At 36.5% G+C, this 24316-nt stretch overlaps 1 protein-coding gene and 1 non-coding gene across 2 annotated transcripts; both read right to left on the reverse strand.

Annotated features, from left to right (window-relative positions):
- Positions 1–8496: 8496 nt before the first annotated feature.
- Positions 8497–9474, reverse strand: LOC112513101 (non-specific lipid-transfer protein 1-like). Its single transcript, XM_025119244.1, has 2 exons — positions 9060–9474; positions 8497–8681 (listed from the first exon to the last, which is right to left on the reverse strand). The coding sequence occupies exons 1-2, from the start codon at positions 9407–9409 to the stop codon at positions 8672–8674; spliced, it is 360 nt and encodes a 119-aa protein (XP_024975012.1). The 5' UTR covers positions 9410–9474; the 3' UTR covers positions 8497–8671.
- A 7422-nt stretch (positions 9475–16896) lies between these two features.
- LOC112513910 lies at positions 16897–17003 on the reverse strand. Its single transcript, XR_003069370.1, has one exon. It is a non-coding gene; the product is annotated as a small nucleolar RNA R71 (small nucleolar RNA).
- Positions 17004–24316: the final 7313 nt, after the last annotated feature.

Consider the following 24316-nt stretch of genomic DNA (forward strand, 5'->3'; position numbering starts at 1 on the left):
GTCTCGGTTTTGGTTTTAATGAATACAAAATTATGTTGTAATTYTGGGAGGAATTGCATTCGCATGTTTAGTTGGTGTTGTAATTTGTACAAAACAAGTGCAGATGCCGTTTGTGAATATATTTGTACAGAACCAAGTATTGGAATTTTAGAAGCTTATGTTGTAATTGCAGAATATTTGTGTAAACCGTGCWAACCGCTCTCATCCGTCGAATGAAGTTTGCACGGTTTGTACAAATTGAGTGGTTTGCATTTGATCGCTMCCCTGCGTATATATGTATATATGAACTGGGAGTTCCATGCTCATATCTTCTTGATATGATGGGAAATATTAGTAACAAAATTGCTCCCTAGAGGTTTTACTAGACAATTTCTGCATGCAATTAGGCACATTGGTTTGAAAATGTTAGTTATTGAWGTTTTGTTGTGACATGTTCATTTCTTTCAGGTGGTTGAAGGAGAAGAAGTTAAATATTTACGTGGAACCACGAGTAAGAACGGAACTTGTATCAGAGTCCCCATACTACAACTTTTTGCAAACTTGGAAAGATAGTGAGCCATGCAACCCATTCTGATTTCCAGAAGTAGAATTAGACCGTCCATTCTTCAGTTAGTACAACTTAGAATTACCCTTTCAATTTCTTATTTCAAGTATGTTAATATGTTACTTTCAAATGCGGTTACTACACATAACTTTTTATAGTTGCACAACAACAATAGTTTTTCTCCCATATGAGTTGCAGTTCTTGTTGAGATGCTATGCGATTCATACTGAACCAAAATGAAGTAACATTATATTGTGATATTAAAGAATTCAATGAAGTTATATGTAGAGCGAGCATTTATCTTATGTCTATTGTCGTTCAGTTCAAGGATAAGCTAGAAAATTCTCTTGTTGATCATTCTCGTCTTGTTATTCACAGAGGATGGCATTTTGCTTCTGCATGAGAAAGTTGATCTTGTTGTAACTCTTGGTGGGGATGGAGCCGTGCTTTGGGTATGTGCTTCCATTTCCATTTCTTCATGAACCAAATGATCTAAGAACTCTTTATGTGATGTTTTAATCAATTTCATAGTGCAGTTCATACTCTGTGGCTTGTGTAGGCTAGCAAGAGATATAAAAAACAACTTAAAAAAGGAATACGAAATGTGGAAATTTTGGTTCGGGACAGTTACTGTTGTTTAAGAGAACGTTATCCTTGGAAACCCCTCCATAAAAGGATGGTGATGAAGCAAATCTTGAATACGTATTGATTCATGAAATTGATACAGGAATTCTCAAGTTGATTMAAGTATCAAAAACTATGCACTTAGCGAGTTAGCRGAGCTTCTTTTTTTGAAAATTCAAATTTAAGAGGACGTTAGTGCCATTTCAGTTGTCGAATGCTCAACCCATAGTGTGTGGACAGCACAATTTAGCACCCGTGAAGTATAAATTGTAAGGAAACTGCATATATTTTTATAGTCGAACCGTTTTATAGTTCGGATTCAAGTTTTTCCTCATAATGATCAGATATGTTTTTGTTGTACTGTAATTTGGTTAGCTTGATTCCAGAGTTTATGCTAATGGGCCCGTTATTAGCATGATGACTGGAAAACTCTTAGTCTGTTACAAAATGACACCTTGAATGAGAGAGGTTCTTTAATATTTGGTATTTTTTTGTGACATCTTGCTTGCAGCTGGAGGTTCAATGGTACATCCACAAGTATGTCTTGCATGCCTATATATAATGTGTTTCAAGGCCTTGTGAGTCTTGCAATAATAACTGAAACCAACAGAACTAAGCAAAGTGTTGTGATGCTGGTTGAGATTGATAGGGTGACCATTTATGAAAACAACTTTTACTACCCCTTTGGGTACATCCTATTCCTCCCGTGCCCTACTTTCGAGTGGGATATACTGGAATCATTTGGTGTGGTCTTTAAAGTCAGGTTCCTGTCTATTACTCTTATAGATGCCAATTTTATACTGTTTGCCACTATCTGTTTTGGTATTTCATTATGCGACTTAGATGTAGCAGTAGCGGGTCATCATACGAGTCAAGAGCGGAGGTACGTTAGTTATATTGTTATAAACTTTCTCATTGCTAAAATTGGGAACAAATTACTGATTTTGTCGAATATTTAATATTTACAGGTAGCGGAGTTGAGGGAGAAGTTGGCAAAGGTAGAGAAGGAGGCACAGTTACGGGAGGAACGTCATCTGGCCGAAATGGAGGACGAACGGAGGAAGAGGGCAGATTTGGAGGCCGAACAGGCCAGACAAGCTGCTGCATTAGCCTAACAGGCCGCATTATCGGAGCATTTTGCTACGTTTATACGGCAGTCAGGATACGTTTTCCCAACTCCCCCACATCCCGATAGTTAGATTATATGTATTCGAATATTAAATTGTATGAATTAATTATTTAAATTTTATGAATCCATATTTTAAATCGTATGAATTGGTTATTAAAATTTGTTTACAGTTTTTGTTTGTTAAATATTTTCAGGTTATTTTTATAAATAAATACARGAATTATCCAATTTCAAAAAATTTATTTTTTAAATTTATACAAATTAGCGATGGATTAGCGAGGGAAAATCCGTCGCTGAAAGTCCTCAAAAATTCCGTCGCAGATCCGTCGCTGAAGGTTCCGTCGCAGATCCGTCGTTGAAGGTTCTGTCGCAGATCCGTCGCTGAAGGTTCCGTCGCAGATCTGTCGCTGAAGGTTCCCTCGCAGATCCGTCGCTGAAGGTTCCCTCGCAGATCCGTCGCTGATCCGTCGCTGAAACTATCCGTCGCTGAAAGTGTCCCTCGCAAATCCATCGCTGATATCCGTCGCTGATCCATTGCTGATAGCATTACCTACGACTATTTGATCTGTGAGGGATCAGCGACGGATTGCCCTTTCAGCGAGGGATTTTTCCCTCGCTGATACTCAGCATTTTTGTAGTGCAAGCATGCTTAACATACCACTAGGACACTTAGTAAACATATAACACAATGCCTAGGACTATAAACAACAATTGCTAAAATCAAATTTACACAATCCAAACAGAAGCTAACAGGTTTTGTACACCAAAAGTTTAAGCATTTTTCTCACACTTAGAGGTTGAACCAAACTTTCTTATAAAAAAGGAAGTTGTACATGTACCTCTTAGGATTTCATACCAATTGAATTTACATAATTTGGAGTTCGGTTCTATTTTATATAGAATTTATACAAACAGAGTGCAATTTCGAGTGGCTGCAGAAAGGGTCTGGAAAATCAAAGATTTCAAGCCATGTATCGTTCGAATTAGGTTTCTCAGTAAACTACAAAGTTGTAGATAACTCAAACACCTTTCTAACGATATAGTTCGAATTAGGTACAACTATCTTCAATGGTCCCAATCCATGATGATGTTTATAAATGGACATGGTCGAGATGAGTATCTTACTGGCACACTCACTTAACCAACATCTGATAGTACAAAGTTCATAGCATGGAGGGAAGAAAACAATCAAGTTATGACTTGGTTGATTAGTTCAATGACAACTGAAATAGGAGAGAACTTTCTTCTATACACCACTACGAAAGAAATTTGGGATGTTGCACGAGAAACCATCTCCAGTAGTGAAAACATAGTTGAGTTGTTCCATGTAGAGAGTATTCTTCAGGATTTATGTCAAGGAGAAAACTCCATTACCACCTATTTCTCAACTCTCACTCGTTACTGGCAGCAATTAGACTTGTTTGAATCACATGAATGGAAGTGTTCTGACGATCAAACTTATTTCAAAACCATTGTGGAAACTAAATGCATCTTCAAGTTTCTAATGGGTCTCAACAAGTCTTTTGATGAAGTTCGTGAAAGACTCCTAGGGATGAAATCATTACCAAAATTACGGGAAGTCTTTCTGAAATACGTCGAGAGGAAAGTCGTAATTGAATCATGATGGGACTAACCAATCCATCTTCTTCCCTAGATGTTTCAGCTCTCGCACCATTCAAGGATCCCGCTCTAAACTCTGTCGCTTTAGCTTCCCGAGGAGTGTCTTCAAGCTTCAATTATAATCGATGAGGAAAAGGACATCCTTGGTATGATCATTGCAAAAGGCTTGGTCATCTGAAAGAAGGGTGTTGGAAACTGCATGAAAAGCCCTAAAATTGGAAACCAAGCCGAGACCGTGAGCTTAGGGGAAATACAAGAGGTACTATGGAGTCCCAAGCCAACGATCAGGTGCCATTTACAAAGGACCAATTGGCATTACTTCAACAGCTCATAAGCAAGGCTATTATCTCATCGTCTGCCAATAATGAAGGCAATCTCGCATTTCATGTTGGTGATAGTTCAACTTCTTCATCATGGATAATCAATTCTGGTGCTTCAAATAATATAGCAGGTGACAGATTTCTTTTTTCAAGTTTTTTCCCTTGCAATAAGAAGCAAACCGTTCGCATAGGGAATGGTACTCACACCGTTGTGGAAGGGGCAGGAACAATTCACCTCTCAAATACTCTTACTCTATACTATGTGCTATTGGATCCTGATCTAGACTGTAATCTTATGTCCATGAGCAAATTAAAAAGTGATCTCCATGTTGAAACTAAGTTTTTTTTTTGCCAAATATTGTGTATTCCAGGAAATGAACTTGGGGATGAAGATTGGCAATGTTGAACTTCGTGAAGGTATATATCTTCTCAATGTAAACACTTCATCAACTCCCGACTCCGCAACTAGTAAGATTCGTGTCAAGCCTCCGCTAGAGCATGTTCGTAGATTTAAGTCTGTCTTACAGTCGAATAAAGAGAGTGCAATTATGTTGTTGCATTCTCGTGTAGGTCATCCTAATTTTTCATATATGAGATATTTGTTTCCATCATTGTTCTTTCATATAAATCAGAACTATTTACATTGGGAAGTATGCCAACTCGCAAACCACACGTGTAGCACTTTTTCTCCACCACCTTACAGACCAGATCACCCCTTCTTACTCATTCATGGTGATATTTGGGGACCAACCAAGATCCCAAATATCATGGGTGCTCGATGGTTTTTACTTCTGGTTGATGATCATACTCGATTATGTTGGACATTTCTTATAAAGGATAAAACTGAAATTAATCCCATATTCCAACATTTTCATGCCATGGTCCAAAACCAATATTCAAATTCTCAAAACTGACAATGCTAGGGATTTATTCAATTCAAATCTTGGTTATTATCTCAAATCTCATGGAATTGTTCAACAAAGCTCATGCGTGGACAAACCACAACAAAATGGTGTGGCCGAACGCAAAAATCGTCAAATCCTCGAAATTGCTCAAGCCTTACTCCTTTAAACCCATATTCCTAAAAATATTTGGGGCGATGTTGTTCTAACCACCACGTATCTCATTAATCGAATGCATTCTCGTGTCCTTACATTTAAATATCCCTTGCAAAAATTTTATGAAATCAACCCAACCCCCAGACTTGTGCCTCAGTTCCCACTCAAAATTTTTGGTTGTGTTGCTTTCGTTCATGTTCACCCTCACAATCGCATCAAACTTGAAGCTATCTCTTTTAAATGTCTTTTTCTTGGCTACTCAGCAAATGAAAAGGCTGTAAATGTTACTCGCCGTTAACACAAATTCAATAAAGCTATGAATGTGACATTCTTTAAGCATACATAGTTGTTTCCCATTTTTGCAATTCAGGGGGAGAATAGCACTCAGGAATCACAAAATTGGGAATGGACAACCATCTTTGACTCAAGAACAAGTCATCCTTCTCGTGCATCGTCTCCTCAAAATTCTCTTGATTCGTCTGAAATAAGTCGTCTGTCTGAAATAAACACCTTAATCTCCCTGATAAAGAAATAAAAGTTTATACAAGAAGAGAAAAACCTTTGGAACTAGAACGAAGCCAGCAAAGTCAAGAATCTTTCCCTAGTTCAGTCAATCCTGAAAGGTTACACAATGAGACAGAATCGAGTTTAAAATCAGAGTTAGAGGAGATAATAGCAAATGATCCGAAGATAGATTTTCCCATTGCTCAAAGAAAAGGGATTCGATCATGTACTCAACACCCATTTCGAAGTTGTATCTCATACTCAAACTTGTCAAAGAAATTTCGATCCTTTGTGACTTCCTTGGATAAAACTGCGATTTTGAATTCTGTTTATGAAGCTTTGAAGGTACCAGAATGGCGAAAAGCAACCTTCAATGAATACAATGCTCTTGAAAAGAATGACACATGGCACCTAACATCTTTGCCACCTGGTAAGAAAACCGTGGGATGTAAATGGATTTTTTCAATAAAAGATAATGCATATGGAAGCATGGATAGATACAAGGCTAGTCTAGTGGCAAAAGGGTTCAAACTTAATATTGTTCGTGTTCTATTGTCTATTGTTGTCAATCAAGACTGGCATTTATTCCAGCTCGATGAAAAAAATGCTTTCTTGAATGGAAGCCTACGGGAGGAAGTGTATATAGATGTACCATCCAATTTTGAAATGGAAAAAACAAAAGGAAAATTGTGCAAGTTGAAGAAGGCATTATATGGGCTCAAACAATCTCTGAGAACAAGGTTCGACAGCTTCTCTAAAGTGCTCAAACAAGATGGTTATTCACAGTCTTAAGATGATCACACGTTGTTCATCAAACACTTCCCAAATAGGAAAATTACTTTGCTAATTGTCTATGTTGATGATATTGTCCTTACAGGACATCATGAAGAAGAAGAAATGAGAAGAGTGAAAATTCTTTTATCCAAAGAACTTGAAATCAAATACCTTGGACAACTAAGGTACTTTCTAGGAATGGAAGTAGCCAGGTCGAAAGAGGGGATCTTTGTCTCTCAATGCAAGTACGTCCTGGATCTCCTGCATGAAACTGGCATCAGTGGTTGCAATCCGGTTGAAACTCCTATGGATCCTAATACGAAATTGATATCTCGGACTAAAGAGGAAGCAACTGATAAAGGGCGATACAAACGCTTGATGGGAAAGTTAATAGATTTGACACACACTCGTCCTGATATAAGTTTTTCCGTCGGGATTGTTAGTCAGTTTTTAAGCAATCCCTCAATGGACCATATGAAGGATGCGATTCGAATTCTTAGGTACCTGAAAAAAGGATCCTGGAAAGGGATTAATATAAAAGAAAACACTCAATCGGTCTCTCGAAGTTTATACAAATGCGGACTAGGGCGGATCCCCTATTAACGGGAGATCTACATCCGGTTATTGTTCATTTGTTTGGGGAACTTGATGACATGGAGAAGTAAAAAACAACATGTCGTATCTCGAAGCAGTGACGAGTCCGAGTTTCGAGCTTTAGCTCACGGTATATGCGAAGGAATTTGGCTAAATCGACTGATACTGGAACATAAGTGTGGAATTTCTGGACCTATGAAGATGATGTGTGACAACCAATCAGCAATAGCTATGGCTAAAAATCCAATCCATCATGACAGAACGAAACATGTAGAAATTGACAAGCACTTCATATGTGAGAAAATAGAAGGAAACATTATTTCTCTCAACCATGTTCCCTTTCGGCATCAAGCAGCAAATATATTAACCAAGGCCCTATTTAGACCTCACCTCATTGAACTAAGCTTTGTGCTTGGTCTAACAGACATATTCCAACAAGTTTGAGGGGGATTGTAAGAAAACAAATGGTGGAAATATTGTGTGCTGATTATTATGAATCAATATCCTATAAATAAAAAGTGAGAAAATTATTCTCAACTATATGATCATGAAACTTCCCATCTATTCATAAATTGATCGCATTCTTGTTTGAACTTGACCATATATATATATATATATATATATATAGAGAGAGAGAGAGAGAGAGAGAGAGAGAGAGACTTGGGATCATGTGAGACCAGTCTGTTTTCGTGAGACCCGTGAGACCAACATTTTACACTTGAAACTTCACAGCAAAATACTGTGAAAGTGACTTTTTAAAACCTTCACAGTGTTTTTGCTGTGAAGGTTCGATTTTTTTAAACCTTCACAGTGTTTTTGCTGTGAAGGTTACGTGTAAAAATGTGGTCNTCACGGGTCTCACGAAAACAGGCTGGTCTCACGTGAACCCAACCCTATATATATATATATATATATATATATATATATATATATATAAATAAATATATAGGAGGTTTACTTTGCAAACCATGTTATTTGTACAAATTGTACAAACTTCATTCAACCAATCATAATTTTTTATTTTGTTCATTTTTTTGTAATTATGAGAGGTTGATTAATAATTATTATTGTAGAGGGTGTTAATCATGGATATTATCATCTTCATTATTTTAATTTCAGAGAAATACATAAAACAGTTTAATTAAAATTTCATTATATGAAACAACTTCATCAAAAAAAAATTATATGAAACAGTTTCACAAGATTAAAAAATTTCATGAAAAAATTTCATAAGTATTATATAATTTAATACATTGAATTATATTACATACCTTCACCTTTAACCATATTAATTGTACATTTTGTAATTTTTTATAGTGAAGAAAAATATTTTCAGATAAATTTAAAAACGATAATATCACTTTATTCATACTTGTACGAATGTTTTCATATTACATAGTCCTAGATTTTAAAGCCGACATCATCACTAATCAATTGCAAATGCACCAAATTAAGAAGAGACTTTTGTGGGTCTTATTCTGTGCCTCTTTCCTCCTTTGCTTCTTCACTGGATCCTACACAACAAAAATTTTAAAAGTATTACCAAATAAAGCAAGAAAAGGTTTTCACATGTTTGAAAATCATAAACCAAATTAACTTTTAGTTTATTACGAAAATGTTCTGTAAATCCATCTTTTTACAGGACACTTGTATTTATAAGATATTCTTTTAAATGGTCAATATAAAATAGTTAAAAAGAACACTTTATTTTAAGAGAATCCTAAAAAATTGTTAAAACGTTTAAAAACGTCTTGTAAACATATTGTAACACTTTTAGATACAATACTTTTACTTTGATCCTATAAATTTAAGTCCTATAAAGTAGTATCTTATTAAAACACTTGCTCATTTTTGTTCATGATGAGTTGCGGTGTGAGTGTGATTTGTTATACCTGTTGCAGTCGGTGGATGGGCTGATCTTGTAAGGGAAGTTGATACCACATTTTCCGGGGAGACTCGCGGCATAATTCCCGCTAACACCACGGTAAGACGAAGAAGCACTCTTCAAACAATTGCAGATGGTTTTCCGATCGCCGGTGGTTCTTGCTTTGTTTCTAATCCCTCTAACCCCATTACAACACACCCTTGGCGGAGCACCACCGTTCCTCAGGTACCCAAGACACGGTGCGACGGCGCTCACGACTTCACCACATGTCACTGCCTCCACCTCCGGCGACCACATCGCCACCACAACCATCACAAACACCAACGCACAAGACATCTTCATAAGCATAGCCGCCATTGTTGATTAGAAGGGAAAAGAGAAAGAGCTTGTTTAAAGGTATAGTGGCTAATGGTTTGGATGTGGGATCAACAGCCTGTGAAGGTGGGCTTTATATAGGACAATTTTATCTCTTCCAAATATATTAATTAATGCTTTTTTTTAGAAAATAATGGTTGTAATCATTTTTTTAATTACATTATTTTTAACTCAATTTTAATTCATTTAAAAATAATTTATCAAGGAAAATGTATTTTTTTAAATTAATACATAAAATCTATCTTTACAAATTCTGTGTAGCTTTTCAAGACCCCACGTCATAATTTCATAAAGTCTATCAAAAAAATATGTGACTAGTGTTAAATTTTATTGATATTATTGAGTATTTATTAATTCTAATTTTTTTTAAGAGTAAATTATATTTTTGATCTTTGTGGTTGTCATTCATTATCAACTTTAATTCCGTTTTTTAATAATTACAGTTTTGGTCATTGTGGTTGTCACTCATTATCAACTTTAATCCGTTTTTTGAAGTAATTATATTTTTGGTTCCTATGCTCACCACCGTAAATCCTCTTGCTCAATCTCCCTACCTTTTACACCACCGATCTGCACCTCTCATCCAACTCTATCACCCTCCTCCCACACCGATCTCCCCCCTCATACACATTGTTCACAATCGATATTGAGAAGAGACAATTTAAAATGATCTACTCACATATCAAAGCAAAAATAAGACCATTGTTTACAATTGAGACATAAAATTCGAAATCCAAACCCGAAGAAGACAATTTGAACATACAATTTTTTTAAAGAAACAATTGGAATTGGAGCACGTCTCAATTTGTTGGAAGCATTCTCAAACACCCAAAATCACGACATCATTGCTCTCTTCACAACAAGCCATATAAAATACAATATCTAGCTGAAGTTGGCTCTAGGGCAGCTATAATTTTTTTTTTATTGGGGGGGGGGGGTGTTGGTTGCTTTAGGATTTAGATTTACTGTTTAGGTTCATCAGTGAAAAATGAACAGTGCGAGAGGGACTTCGTTGAGAAGGAGAGAGAGGGAGCGCTTATGACTGATGGTAGTAGTAAAAGTAGAGTTTTTAAATTAAGTGAAATAAGAAAAAGACAAAATAGAAGAAGAGGACCATAATACCCTTGAGTTAGTAGATTTTTGTAACTAGAGTTACTCAGATGGATCAAAATTGAAATCAAGTGGCAATAACCAAAAGTGTAATAAAGTGACAACCATAATCAAGAAAAATGTAACTATTTTAAAATAAGAACTAAAGTTGACAATGAGTGAGAACTACATGGACTAAAAATGTAATTTACTATTTTTTTAATAAAAATATATATATATATATATATATATATATATATATATATATATATATATATATAGTCAAGTCATTGGTGGGTTGTTGGGGGTTCGACAATGATGTATGTGAATTCAACATTTCAATTGACTTGGAGTCAATGGCTTGTAATTTGTAAGGATCGATGATTTAAGAAGGCTAAACAAATGCATAATGAAGTTGTTTTTACCAAGTTTTTTCAAAGTTCTTTTATTACTCATTATCATCACTTATTTATTTTAACAAATCTCACAATATATATATATATATATATATAGGGTATATTTCAAATGGAACCATATCTATTTGTACAACTAATGCAACCCAACTAATTGAGATATTTATAGAAATGATGAGAGTGTATTTATTATGATTTCAATATTTATGGAAGACGAATAGGGTTCATTAATTATGATCAATATTTTATATTTGGAAACAATTAAAACTTCTATTAAATTACATATTCATCAAATTAAATGGACGGTTGAAATTGGGTTGTATTGGTTATACAAATGTAAAGGGTTGTATAATAACCAACCTCTTTCTCTCTCTCTCTCTATATATATATATATATATGATTTTATTATGATAAAAACTTCACTCAAACTTTTTTTATAATATTTTTAAGGTCTCATTATTTTAAATTTATATTATTTATATTTGTATTTATAAAAATTAATATGTCTTAGATTTGTACATATTTTTATATGGTTTTTAGAAATTTCACGATGTAAATGAATATGTAATTTCATAAATTTAAAAAATATATAAAAAGAAATATAATTATTTTAATTTTATGTTATTTATTTATTAATTATTTAAATATAATTACTTTAGTTATATTAATAAATAAAACTAATTAAATACCAAAAATCTTTGAAAAACAAATCGTGCAATTACGAGCTATGACCAAAAACCTCACGAAAAGTTTGTGACCATAAACCTCTCACTATGTGAAAAACATCAACATGAGGTTTTTCAAAAGTGAAAAAAAAAAACCTCTGTAGAACCTCCTAACAAAACACATTGTGAATGCTTTTAAATAGAAAAATGCATTAGTAAATTGTTATATATATATATATATATATATATATATATTAATCATGTATTTACATAGAATATTAGTGAATACATTATATATAAGAGCCTAATCAAAATGAAAACTAGATAGTTTGTGTTAATTGTGAGATCTAATATGAACCAACCATTTTAAATAATTAATATTATTTATTAAAATAAAACAAATGGTAAATTGGTAAATTTGACATCTCATAAAACCCTAAATTTAATCTTTTTTGTAATTTGAAACTCCAAATAAATTTGGCCAATCGTTTCTTGATCCTCCCTTGGTATCCCCTTCCAAAAGCTCCACATGTTCCGACGATCTCAACCATTCTCGTCGCCCGATCTCATCAATTCTCGCCGCCTATCTCAAACATTCTCCGCCGATCTCAACCATCTCCATCTCAAGCACGAAGATGTTGAATGGAGAGCCATACAGATCTGGCTTCTGCCATAAACTTCTGTCGCATCTCAACCAGTTTGATGGCTTCTTCCAATCGAGAAAAACAACCCAGATCGGTATTTGTTATTCATATTCGCATAGATCTGGTTTTTGCACACCCACATCGATTTCAGCTTCCGGTTTTTGCACACATTTCGTTTTAGATAGGAGATGTAACCCATATCTTGCCGGAGATGTAATGCAGATATCGCCGGAGATGTAACTCAGATATCATCAGAGATGTAACGCCAGAGATGTAAGGTTTTTGGATGTAACCTAGATATCGTCGGAGATGTAACGTTGGGTGTAATACAATGGTATCATATTGATCAACCATATCTAGTATCATAGTGGTATCATAATGTATGTCATAGTATTTTTTTGTATTTTATATGAAGTGTATCACACTATATTTTTGTTTTTTTACGAAGTGTAACACAATATATAGGTAATGTTGCTTTACTAAATGTATCACGCTATTTTCGTTATTTATGAAGGGTATCACAGTGTACATCATGTGTTTGACAAAATAAGGTTCGCAAGAATGAAGTTTGCCGAAGAGAGGAGAGAGGAGAGATAAAAATTTTAAAACACCTAAAATACCGTTCAATTAATTTTTTTTGTCAAATTATCAAAAAAACTAGTTTCCTAATTTAACCATTGATTTGTGGTTGAGATTAGATCTTACATTTATCATAAACTAATTAGTTCTTTCTTGAATGACCCTATATATATATATATATATATATATATATGTATATGTTTGTCAATTACGTATTTAAATAAAATATTATTGAAAACATTATATTCCAGTAATATTATCAACTACAAACTTTTTTTAGTAAATTTAATGTAAATCATCTTGAACTGCATTTAGATGATTAACGATTTCCTTCAAGGTGAAATTTTCTTGTTATCTTGTTCTAAAGATTCTGTATACTCTAAAGACGCCCTTGGTACAATATTAATCATTTAGTTTGTTAATTTAATTTAATTATGATAAAATTAATAGTTATTACGCTTGTAAGACTATTTGTATGTATCTCCTAAATAGTTTTTCATTTAAGTTTTTAATTTGAAAAAATATAGCATTTCACTAATGTGTTTGTCTTCTTTGCCTGCTTGAGACAAATTTGTTTTAGGAAACTCGTTTTTAGTCGATGAAATTGTCCATGCAAAACAATTATTAAACAATCATTTTTTATCGTGTACGAAATTTTAGGAAGGCTTTATTGGTGATTTTAGTATTAGACATATTGTACAACAATTAGGAAACTAACTGTATAGATTATTTACTTTCTTGTTATTTGTACAATTCTCAGTATAAATAGAACTCAAAACTAATCTTTCAAGTTGTGGTTGAAATTAGAGAAAAACCATCTTCTCATGGTATTAGGAGAAATTTGGATTATCCTCCCCATCCGGTTCTGACATTTGTCAATCGCTAGTCACCGACAACAATTGCCCATAATGGTTGTAGCCTTCTAGCGTTGCATCCTCCTATCTACAATAATTGTTCTACTTGCGATCATCTTTGACCAATCAGCATCATCACCAACGTTCCTGATGTTCGATTCTACTCTCATCGCCGTTGATCGCCTTCTTTCAGTCAACAGTGTCATTGACTTCTACATCTTCTTTGTTGGATTCTGGCGCCCCCACCATCCAACCCCCTGAATCTATTTCATATGATTACCATCAAACTCACCTCCACCAATTTTCTTTTATGGAAAAACCAACTATTACCAATTCTTGAATCTCAAGATTATCTTAAATATCTTGATGGTTGTTTTCTCCACCTCACTCAAATCGATCAACTATTTGGTGTAATTGTGATTTAGTTGAGATAGATTACGGTGATAAGACAAACAAAGTGAGTTAGGAAGTGTAGAGTGCACACTCATAAATGTTGCCCCTATCAACTTAGATCACCATAAGGCAGGCCTCAAGAGGGTCACGGCTCCTTGCAGGGTTCTAAGGCAGCGCCTCTAGCGGGGTTCCAAGGGGCTAATATAGTCCGAACGTCCTTGAAATGGCTCTCGAAGTCAGTAGAATTTTACTAAGTATGAAAGGCTATGAACTTCATGTTTGGTATAACTCTCATTGGGTGGGCACTTAATGCCTTAGTCATGCATTTTTGTTTAAATTGAGTCTTTTTGTTTGTCTTTTGTTTGCTTGGGGACAAGCAACGGTTTAAGTTTAGGGGTGTGATGTATGTTGAGAATTCAACATATAAAGCACTCGTTTTACGTCTTATTAGTTAAAATAGTTTACTTTTATTCCCACTTTGAGTCATTTTTATTAATTTCTTTATACATTTGTTATTATGGAGCTAAATATTGTGGTTGACTTGTTGGTACTCATGGAAGATGCTAATGGAGAGTTTTTGTTAAAATAGCAAGATGCAACAACATTGGTGCAGTGGCGATCTGATGAATGTGCAGCTTTTTGGAGGGCTTATTGATTAAGACGCTGCCTTTTTTTTCCTCATGGAAGACAGCTGTAGAAGCTGACTTATTGTTTAAAAACCTGTGGTTAAGACACTTGTCAGGTTATTGTACTTTTTAGTTACTCTAATTTTACTTTGTAACTTGTTTTAGGATGCTTAGCCTCCAAGATTTGTATTTTTGTCTTTTAGTGTCTCCTTTGGGTATAAAAGGAGGGCTTGGGTTTCATTTTGATCATCCATCCAAAACTTCAACTAGCTTTAAAATCAACCCTCTACAAGGGTGATTTGTAGTAATCTTTTGAGAGAAATACAAGTTCTTCATTTTTAGTTTTTCATCTTTACTTTCTCGTTTTTTAATTTCCGCTCTTTATTTTACGTTCCTTTACGTTTATTGTCATTTACATTCCGTTATTTAATTTCCGCAATTTATATTCTCGTCATTTACTTTCTCGTCATTTACTTTATGCAATTTACATTTATGTATTTACTTTCCGTCATTTATTTTACTTGCAATTTACTTTCTGTTATGAGTAGCTAAGCTTTTATAGCTTGGGTGTGAGACGGAAAGGTGAGATTTTCAAACCAAAWGAAAGTAGCTAAGTGTTTTCGTAAACAACGTTCCATTGTTTCATTCGAGTTTTTATAAAAACCAAGCACACTTCTTGATGGGTTGATCACTTCGAAAGTATTAAAGTGCCATGGACTTAGAGATAAGCCATTGAATTCACGTCAACTTGAATCACATAAGAGGTAGACCTGAGAAAGTTGTCGACAAGAAGACTTGTCATTATGTTTTTCAAACTTAACTCTCGACGGGTTGGTCACTCTTCGAAAGTGTCAAAGTGCAATAGATTCATAGATGAACTATATAAGAACACACGCCAACTCGAATGATATGTGAATCGACTCGAGAGAGTGATTTTTAACAAAGAGATTTGTTTATCCATATATTTTGAAAACATCATCTTGTCACTATCCCTGGTCCGGACACCACATAGAGATATGGGTGGAAAGCTATAATATAGAGCAATGGTGAAGTCCGAGAGGAATGCCATCAAAATAGATGGTGGAACTTAGCTTCAAAACACTGCTTGCTGTAGCATTCCTACAGCATTGGCTACTGGAAATTGTGTTTGGGTTTCACCTTAAGTCTTACACCCTTGTTACTTTTATATATTATGTATTCTGTTTTAATTCACCTTAACATCAAACTGAAGTTTTCAAAATCGTCATCTGAAATCATCTCTTTCATTGGAATCTCATTTAACTTCTGCTACAATCTCTGTGGACGATATTTCGGTACTTGTACCACTTTATTACTTGGAAAAACGACATTGGACCGTATTGTATATTTGCTTTGTGGTCCATTTAATTAGTCTAAAGGTGTGAGATATAACCGACCAAGTTTTTAGCGCCACTGCCGGGGATTGGCAAGCTAAAAGTTTTATTTTGAGTAAAGTAAAAGATTTGATTTTTCTAGTACCATTGGAATCGTTTTTAAAAGTGGTTTATGCCACGGACACATCACAGGGAATTTTTCGATTTTGATCCCAATATTGAGAGAACGTTTCACCATAGAAGGAGGGCTCAAAGAGCATTTTTTGCTCTACTCCCTCCAAACATGGCGTTACCTCCCCCAATTATTCTAGAAATACCGCATTTGGAAAACCAACCGCCGGTTTTGCACCAATTCCACCATTTCCGAACTTTCCACAAGGACACCCACATAATGATAATAATTTGGGCAATAAGGACACAAAATCAGAACCTAATGAGCAACAAAGAGCACAAACTCCGAACATCATTAATTTGGCAAATTCCAAAAATGAGAGGATCATGGATTATGTTATTCCGAATTTTGAGCAATTAAATTTCTGGATAGTTAGACCACACATGACTGCTCTTCATTTCGAACTAAAACCGATAATGTTTCACATGTTGCAAACGAATGGCCAATTTTCCGGATTACCTTCGGAGGACCCACATTCGCACTTAAAGTCTTTTATGGAAATCACTGATGCTTTTCTGATTCCAAGAGTGTCCAATGACGCTCTCAGACTCACTTTTTTCTATTTTCATTAAAGGATCGGGCAAAAGCATGGTTTAACTCTTTAACACTGGGTTCTGTACCGTCATGGAGTAACATGGTAGAAAATTCTTTGCGAAAATATTTCCCACTAACAAGGAACGCTAAGTCCAGGAACGAGATTTTTCTTTTCAAACAAATGGACGATGAGGCTGTTCCTGACGCATGGGAAAAGTTTGAAGAACTGTTGAGGAAATGCCCACACCATGGCATTCTGTACTGTATTCAACTTGAGACGTTTTACAGTGGGTTAAATTCCATGGCAAAACAAATGCTCGATGCGACTGCGGGCGGAGCCTTCACAACCATGACCTATAATGAAGGATATGAAATCCTGGAAAAGATATCGGCAAACAATGGGTATTGGGCCGACCCACATGCTCAACCACAGAAAAAGACTTCTGGGATACATGATATAGATGCATATACTGCATTAACAGCTCAACTCACCTCCATGACCAACATGCTAAAAAATTTAACTTCTGGTCAGGGAGGCCATCAAGCTGCTAATACACCTGTTCCAACAGTCTTATCTGTGCAGTGTGTGTGCTGTGGCGGGAAATATTTGTATGTACATTGTCCTCACAATTCTGAATCAGTAAACTATGTTCATAACAGAGCTAATCCTTATTCCAACACATACAATGCCAGTTGGAGACAACACCCGAACTTTTCCTGGAACAGTCCCAGTTTAAACCCACCAGTCCATAAACAACAAGGAACTTCTAATTTCCAACCGCAACATCATAGAAACAGTTCTAACTCTCAGAATCACCAACAAAGTTTTCAGAATTCACAACCACCTTTTCAGAACAAACATCCTCCACAGGAAGAATCATCATCTTCTTTGGAAGCAATGATAAAAGGGCTTTTTGCACATGCACAAGCCCAAAATCAAGCTTTGATTAATCAACAAAGTGCTGCCATCAGAAATTTAGAGACTCAAATCAATTAACTTGCACTCAACCAGAGAAATCGAGCCCTTGGTACCTTGTCCATTAATACAGAAGTCCCTAGAGACCTAGGAAAGGAACATGTGAAAGTAATAACCCTTAGGAGTGGGAAGGAGTTGACAAAAAATGTGCCAAAAGATAGTGCACCCAGTTTGGCAAAAATTGATGCTACAACATTGGTTCCTGCCAAAGAAAGATCGATCCAACCTTTAGAGAAGCAAGCATCTGAGACCACCACTTCTGTCCTCCCAAGATCAGACTATCCATTACTCTTTCCTGAGGATGCTTTAAAAAGTTAGAAGAGACTGAGGTTTTAGAGACCCTTAAGCTTGATGCTAAGATTCCATCTGAACCTCCAAAGTGCACCACAAAGACCCAAGGCATTCAAGACCCATCTTGCTCAACACCTCCAAGCAAGAATGTGATCAAACCAGTCCCTCCTTATGTTTCTTACCCCTAAAGGTTGAGGAATCAGAAAGAGGAACTGCACTTTAAGAAATTATTGGATGTGTTTAAAGAATTGCACATCAACATACCACTTGTTGAGGCAATTGAGCAAATGCCTAGTTATGCTAAGTTTTTGAAGGACATCCTAAGTAAGAAGAAGAAGTTGACTGAATATGAGACTATAGCCCTTACCGAAAGATGTAGTGCACTTTTGACCAATAGCATACCCCCTAAGCTTAAAGATCCAGGGAGTTTTACCATTCCTTGTTCAATAGGAGGGAAGGAGATAAGGAAAGCCTTATGTGCTAGTATATCAACCTCATGTTGTTATCCATTTTCAATACCTTAGGCATAGGTGAGGCTAGACCTACCACAGTTACACTTCAGTTGGCAAACAAATCCATAGCATACCCTAAGGGAAAAATTGAGGATGTGTTAGTGCAAGTTGATAAGTTCATATTTCGGGCAGATTTCATCATACTAGACTTTGAGGCAGATAAAGACATTCCTATTATTTTAGGGAGAACATTTCTAGCCACCGGAAGAACTCTGATTGATGTCCAGAAAGGAGAGTTGACCATGAAACTTTAAGACCAAAAGGTCATATTTAATGTCTTCAACTCTCTAAAGTACCCTGATTACTTGGAAGAGTGTTCAAGAATAGCTGAAATAGAGGAGTTGTGCTTTGAAGAAGGAATTCAGAAAAACCTTAAGTTGGAAGGAGAGTGTGATGAGGAAATAGAAGAAAATGTTGAGAAAATAGAGGAAATAGGAAATGATATTGTCCCAATGGATGCTGCAGCATTTGAGCTGCTGGAAAATAGTGAGCAAAAAGACTTCACCCCGTCTATTGTATCACCACCTGACTTAGAGTTAAAACAACTCTCATCCCATCTGAAATATGCTTTTCTAGGAGAAGAAGGCAAATTGTCTGTCATCATCTCATCTACCCTAGACTTGCATCAAGAAAAGAAACCAGTGGATATGTAGAAATTGCACAAAAAGGCCTTAGGATGGACCATTGTTGACCTTAAGGGGATTAGTCCCTTTATTTCTCAACATAAGATCATCTTAGAGGATAAGAATTTCACATCCATAGAACCTCAAAGAAGGCTGAATCCTGTCATGAAAGAGGTAGTAAAGAAAGAGATTTTGAAATGGTTAGATGCCGGAATTATCTTCCCGATAGCCAGTAGTTCTTGGGTTAGCCCAGTCCAGTGTGTTCCAAAAAGGGAGGGTTCACAGTCATCACAAATGATAAAAATAAACTTATCCCCACTAGAGTTGTATCTGGTTGGAGAATATGCATGGACTATAGGAGGCTAAACAAGGCTACTCAAAAAGACCATTTTCCACTACCTTTCATTGACCAAATGTTGGACAGATTAGCCGGCAAAGAGTACTACTGTTTCTTGGATGGTTATCCAGGGTACAATCAAATAGCCATTTCTCCCGAAGACCAAGAGAAAACCACATTTACTTGTCCTTATGGCACCTTTGCTTTCAGAAGAATGCCATTTGGACTGTGTAATGCTCCTGCCACCTTTCACAGGTGTATGATGTCCATACTTTCGGATATGCTTGAAAAATCCATTGAAATATTTATGGATGATTTTTCTGTATTATGGTTCATCATTTGATAACTGTTTAGAAATTTTGAAAAAGAGCTTGGAAAGGTGTGAGGAAACAGATTTGGTCCTCAATTGGGAGAAATGTCACTTCATGGTTAAGGAAGGAATTGTTCTTAGACACTTAATTTCTAAAAGAGGGGTTGAGGTAGATAAAGCAAAACTCGAAGATATTGAAAAACTACCGAAACATACCACTATTAAGGGAATTAGAAGCTTTCTGGGTCATGCCGGATTTTACAGGAGGTTCATCAAAGATTATTCAAAAATTTCAAAACCTCTTTGTCTACTCCTACAACATGACCAAAAATTTAATTTTAATAATGAGTGCATAAATGCATTCAAAACTTTGAAGAAAGCTTTAGTTACTGCACCATTGGTAGTTGCCCCTGATTGGAACAAACCTTTCGAGATTATGTGTGACGCGAGTGATTGGGGCGGTGGGTGCTGTGTTAGGACAAAGGAAAGAAAAGGTGTTTCATTCAATTTATTACGCAAGTAAGATTTTGAATGAGTCACAAATTAAGTACACCACAACAGAGAAGGAATTATTGGCCATAGTTTTTGCTTTTGAAAGATTTAGGTCTTACTTGATGGGAACAAAGGTAATTGTGCATACCGATCACGCGGCCATCAAGTACTTGATCTCAAAGAAAGATGCAAAACCAAGGTTAATAAGATGGGTGCTTTTATTGCAAGAATTTGACTTAGAGATACTTGATAAAAAGGGAGTAGAGAATCAAGTGGCGAACCATTTGTCTAGGTTAGAAGAACCTAAGATAGGAGAAATGGACATTAGTGATATTTTTTCAGATGAAAGAATTCCTCATGATAGACCAACCAACAACATCATGGTTTACGGATTTAGCAAATTTCTTGGCCTGTGGAATAAAACCCTCTGATTACACAGGCCACATATTTTCATGATGCTAAATCTTATTTGTGGGATGATCCGTTTTTGTTTAGGCTTGGTGCAGATCAGATTTTAAGAAGATGCGTGCCTGAATCTGAAGTGCCAGCAATCCTGCAGCATTGCCATCATGCACCATATGGAGGCCATTTTGGAGGCCAAAGAACTACAACCAAGGTCCTACAGTCTGGTTTTTATTGGCCAACCATTTTTAAATATTCCCACAATTTTGCACAAAGGTGCAACGAATGTCAAAGGAGTAGCTCCATTTCTAAAAGAAATGAAATGTCATTTAATAAGATACTTGAAGTTGAATTATTTGATGTATTGAGAATAGACTTTATGGGTCTTTTTCCTCCATCAAAGAATTGCCAGTAAATACTTGTGGTTGTTGACTACGTATCCAAATGGGTGGAAGCCATGGCATGTGTGTGAAATGATGCCAAAACTGTGGTTAAATTTCTCCAAAAAAAATTCACATGGTTCAGTACCCCAGGGGCACTAATTAGTGACGAAGATACCCACTTTGTGAACAATTTGTTAAAAAGAGTTCTTGAAAAATACAATGTTAACCATAGAATTGCCACGACTTATCACCCACAAACAAAGGGTTTGGCAGAGCTCTCTAATAGAGAAATTAAAAGCATTTTGGAAAAAGTGGTCAAACCCAACAGAAAGGATTGGGCATTCAAGTTAGACGATGCTTTATGAGCATACAGAAATGCTTTCAAAACACCAATTGGTATGTCTCCATACAAGCTAGTCTATGGAAAAGCCTGCCATCTGTCTTTAGAACTTGAGCACAAAGCATATTGGGAAATCAAAGAGCTAAATATGTCTTTGGATGAAGCTGGAAAGAAAAGAAAGTTACAACTGTATGAAATGGAGGAACAGAGACAAATGTCTTATGAGAATGCCAAGCTTTACAAAGAAGTGACATGATAACAGAATCCAACACAGAGAGTTGAAAGAAGGACAGAAAGTCCTCTTGTTTAACTCTAGGTTGAAACTATTCCCGAGAAAGCTCAAGTCTAGGTGGTCTGGACCTTTTGTCATCCATAAAGTTTACTCTTATGGAGCGGTTGACCTGATTAACTCAGAGGACAACATTGTGTTTAAAGTGAATGGGCAACGAGTTAAGGTATTTCATGATGCTGTAGCATTCCCAGAGCATTGCTCTGAGAATTGGGCAATACCTTAGGTAATAAAGGTGTATTTGGACTTTTCAAAGTCTAGGGTTGTTTATACATATATTTCCTTTTTATATCTAGATACTAGGGAAGTTATGTTTTATTAGTTTGTTCTTGCGCAGGTTATTTTCAAAAGGATTGTTAAGAAAACTGAATGCTCTGCCAATGCTGTAGCATTCCTATTTTCACATGTGAATATTGGCAGCAACTTTAATGATGTCAGGAGAAGTACAAGTGACATCAGCACTGCATCATAACAGTTTTGTCAACCTCTTTTCTCAGAAAATGTCTCCCATGCATCATTAACCCACTCCATCACATTCATTTTTTTAACCTCTTGATAACCACTTTGACACTTCCTAAACCGCCATTTCATTTTGAATAGAAAGGAGACTTAATGGAGATATGACCTTTCATCTTCCCTATAATCACCTTTGTCAATCACCATCGTCGGCTTCCTCATCCATACATCACACGCCGACTTTCTCTTCCAAACATCACCTCTCCATTTTTATGACTTGCCATCAAAAACCACTCTCATTAAACCACTCTCACTAAGATTATCATTACCATCTCCTCACTCTCACCACTGTTTGATCGTGGCCCGAATGAAAAGGGCAGCAGTTCACGACCCACTACCGCCGATACGGTGAAGCAATCGTCGGCGAGCGTGTACCTCTACTTCGCGATGAACAGGGGAACCCGAATGAGTGGACCTCGTTGCCAATAGCCCCTCATCATCTCCACCTTCATCGCCATCACCGCCTAGACCACGGCTAGTCACACCTTTGATAACTGAGTCTCCTCTGCGCGCTAAACGAATGGCGAGATTTGCACCATCTCCTCTGCCGGCTATCACCGACTGACACCCTCCCCTCCGCCATCCCTCGTCGACACTCCTCTATCACCACCACCTACAGCCATCGAGACCTCCATTCCACCACCATCAATATCGCCAGCGATTGCAAACCCTAAATCGGGTACCGATGTAAGAATAGTTTCGAGCCCTAATTTGCCTATTGAGGGACTTACTACCTCTGATTCTTTTGAAAATGAGGAGGATATTGTGCAAATACAAACACCATCCCCCACTATTTTGGATTCATCAAGACTTTATCTTTTGACTTGGTATGATCACCCTTGCACCCATATGCCTGAGCCTACTATTTTGGCTTATTCTACACCTCACAATGCTGAGGTAGAACATGTTGAGTATGAGCACTATACACCAAATGTTGGGGAAGAAACCATTGAGTCCCCAAACATTGAAGTTGATTTAGAAGCTGATATAAGAAGTTTGACACCAATACCCACTAGAAAAAAAAAGGATTGGGAAGAGTTTTTGCTACCAGATCACAGGCTGCGGATAAGCAGCATCCCAGGAAAAGAACCAAAAGAACACCACCTTCTGTCCGATTAGGCACACAGCCTTTGTGCCAAGAAAGTCACCCTGAAAAGCTTCTTCAAGGCATAATGAAACAGTCGGTCCTTCTCGGGTGAAAGCTACGCATAAGGTGTTAAAATTTAAACCCATTCCTAGGCCACAACAGCCTTTTGATGGGTTTAGTTCAGAAGAAGAACAACAGATGTTTGCAAAGATTAAAAACAAAAAGGTGTTGCCGGACAAGGGGTTCGATAGGAGAAGCATTGAAGAGTTTAGTTTTATCTGGGACGTGATCAACATGCAAGGATGGCATGTACTGTGTGAGGTAAAGAACTCTTTCAATTTAACTTTGATTAGAGAATTTTATGCGGAAGCTTGTGTGTATAGCACTACAAAGCTCAAGGTTCGGGGTGTTCGGGTAAGTATTTCGGCTAAGGCTATTAACAAGCTATTGGGCCTTTCACCCCCGACCGAAACTGATTTTGAAACTCTTTCCCAATTGGCTTCACAAGCCAAGTTAGAAGAAATTGGTAGGGAACTAAGGAAGCCCGGAGCAGGTTGGGATGTCCTTAGCAATTATATGTTAAGGACTTATAGGGCTTCCAACTTGACACCCGATGCAAATGTAAGGGTGAATTTTATTAGACATTCTCTCAACCCGACTACTCACGACAGTTCCATTTCGGTTGAGAGAATAATCTTGTTGTATTGTGTGGTCATGGGTAAAACACTTAATGTGGGGGAGGTAATAGAAAAAGCCATTCTCTATTGTTCAAGGAGGAGACAAGGGAAATTGTTTTTCCCGGGCTTGATTAACAAGTTACTTATGAAAGCGGGTGTTCCCCAATACACGGATGACTTAGTGATTAAGGAGTGCGAAGAGAAGTGGACCATAGATATGAAAGCTGTTTCAAGATTGAGAGAAAGGGGTGAGAGAGGTAGGGAGCTACCCGGGATGACACGGACTGTGGAAGAGCTTATGGCACAAAGTGGTAGTATAATAGACTACCTAAT

This window comes from Cynara cardunculus (assembly GCF_001531365.2).
Source record: "Cynara cardunculus var. scolymus isolate 2C chromosome LG 5, CcrdV1, whole genome shotgun sequence".
NCBI lineage: Eukaryota > Viridiplantae > Streptophyta > Magnoliopsida > Asterales > Asteraceae > Cynara > Cynara cardunculus.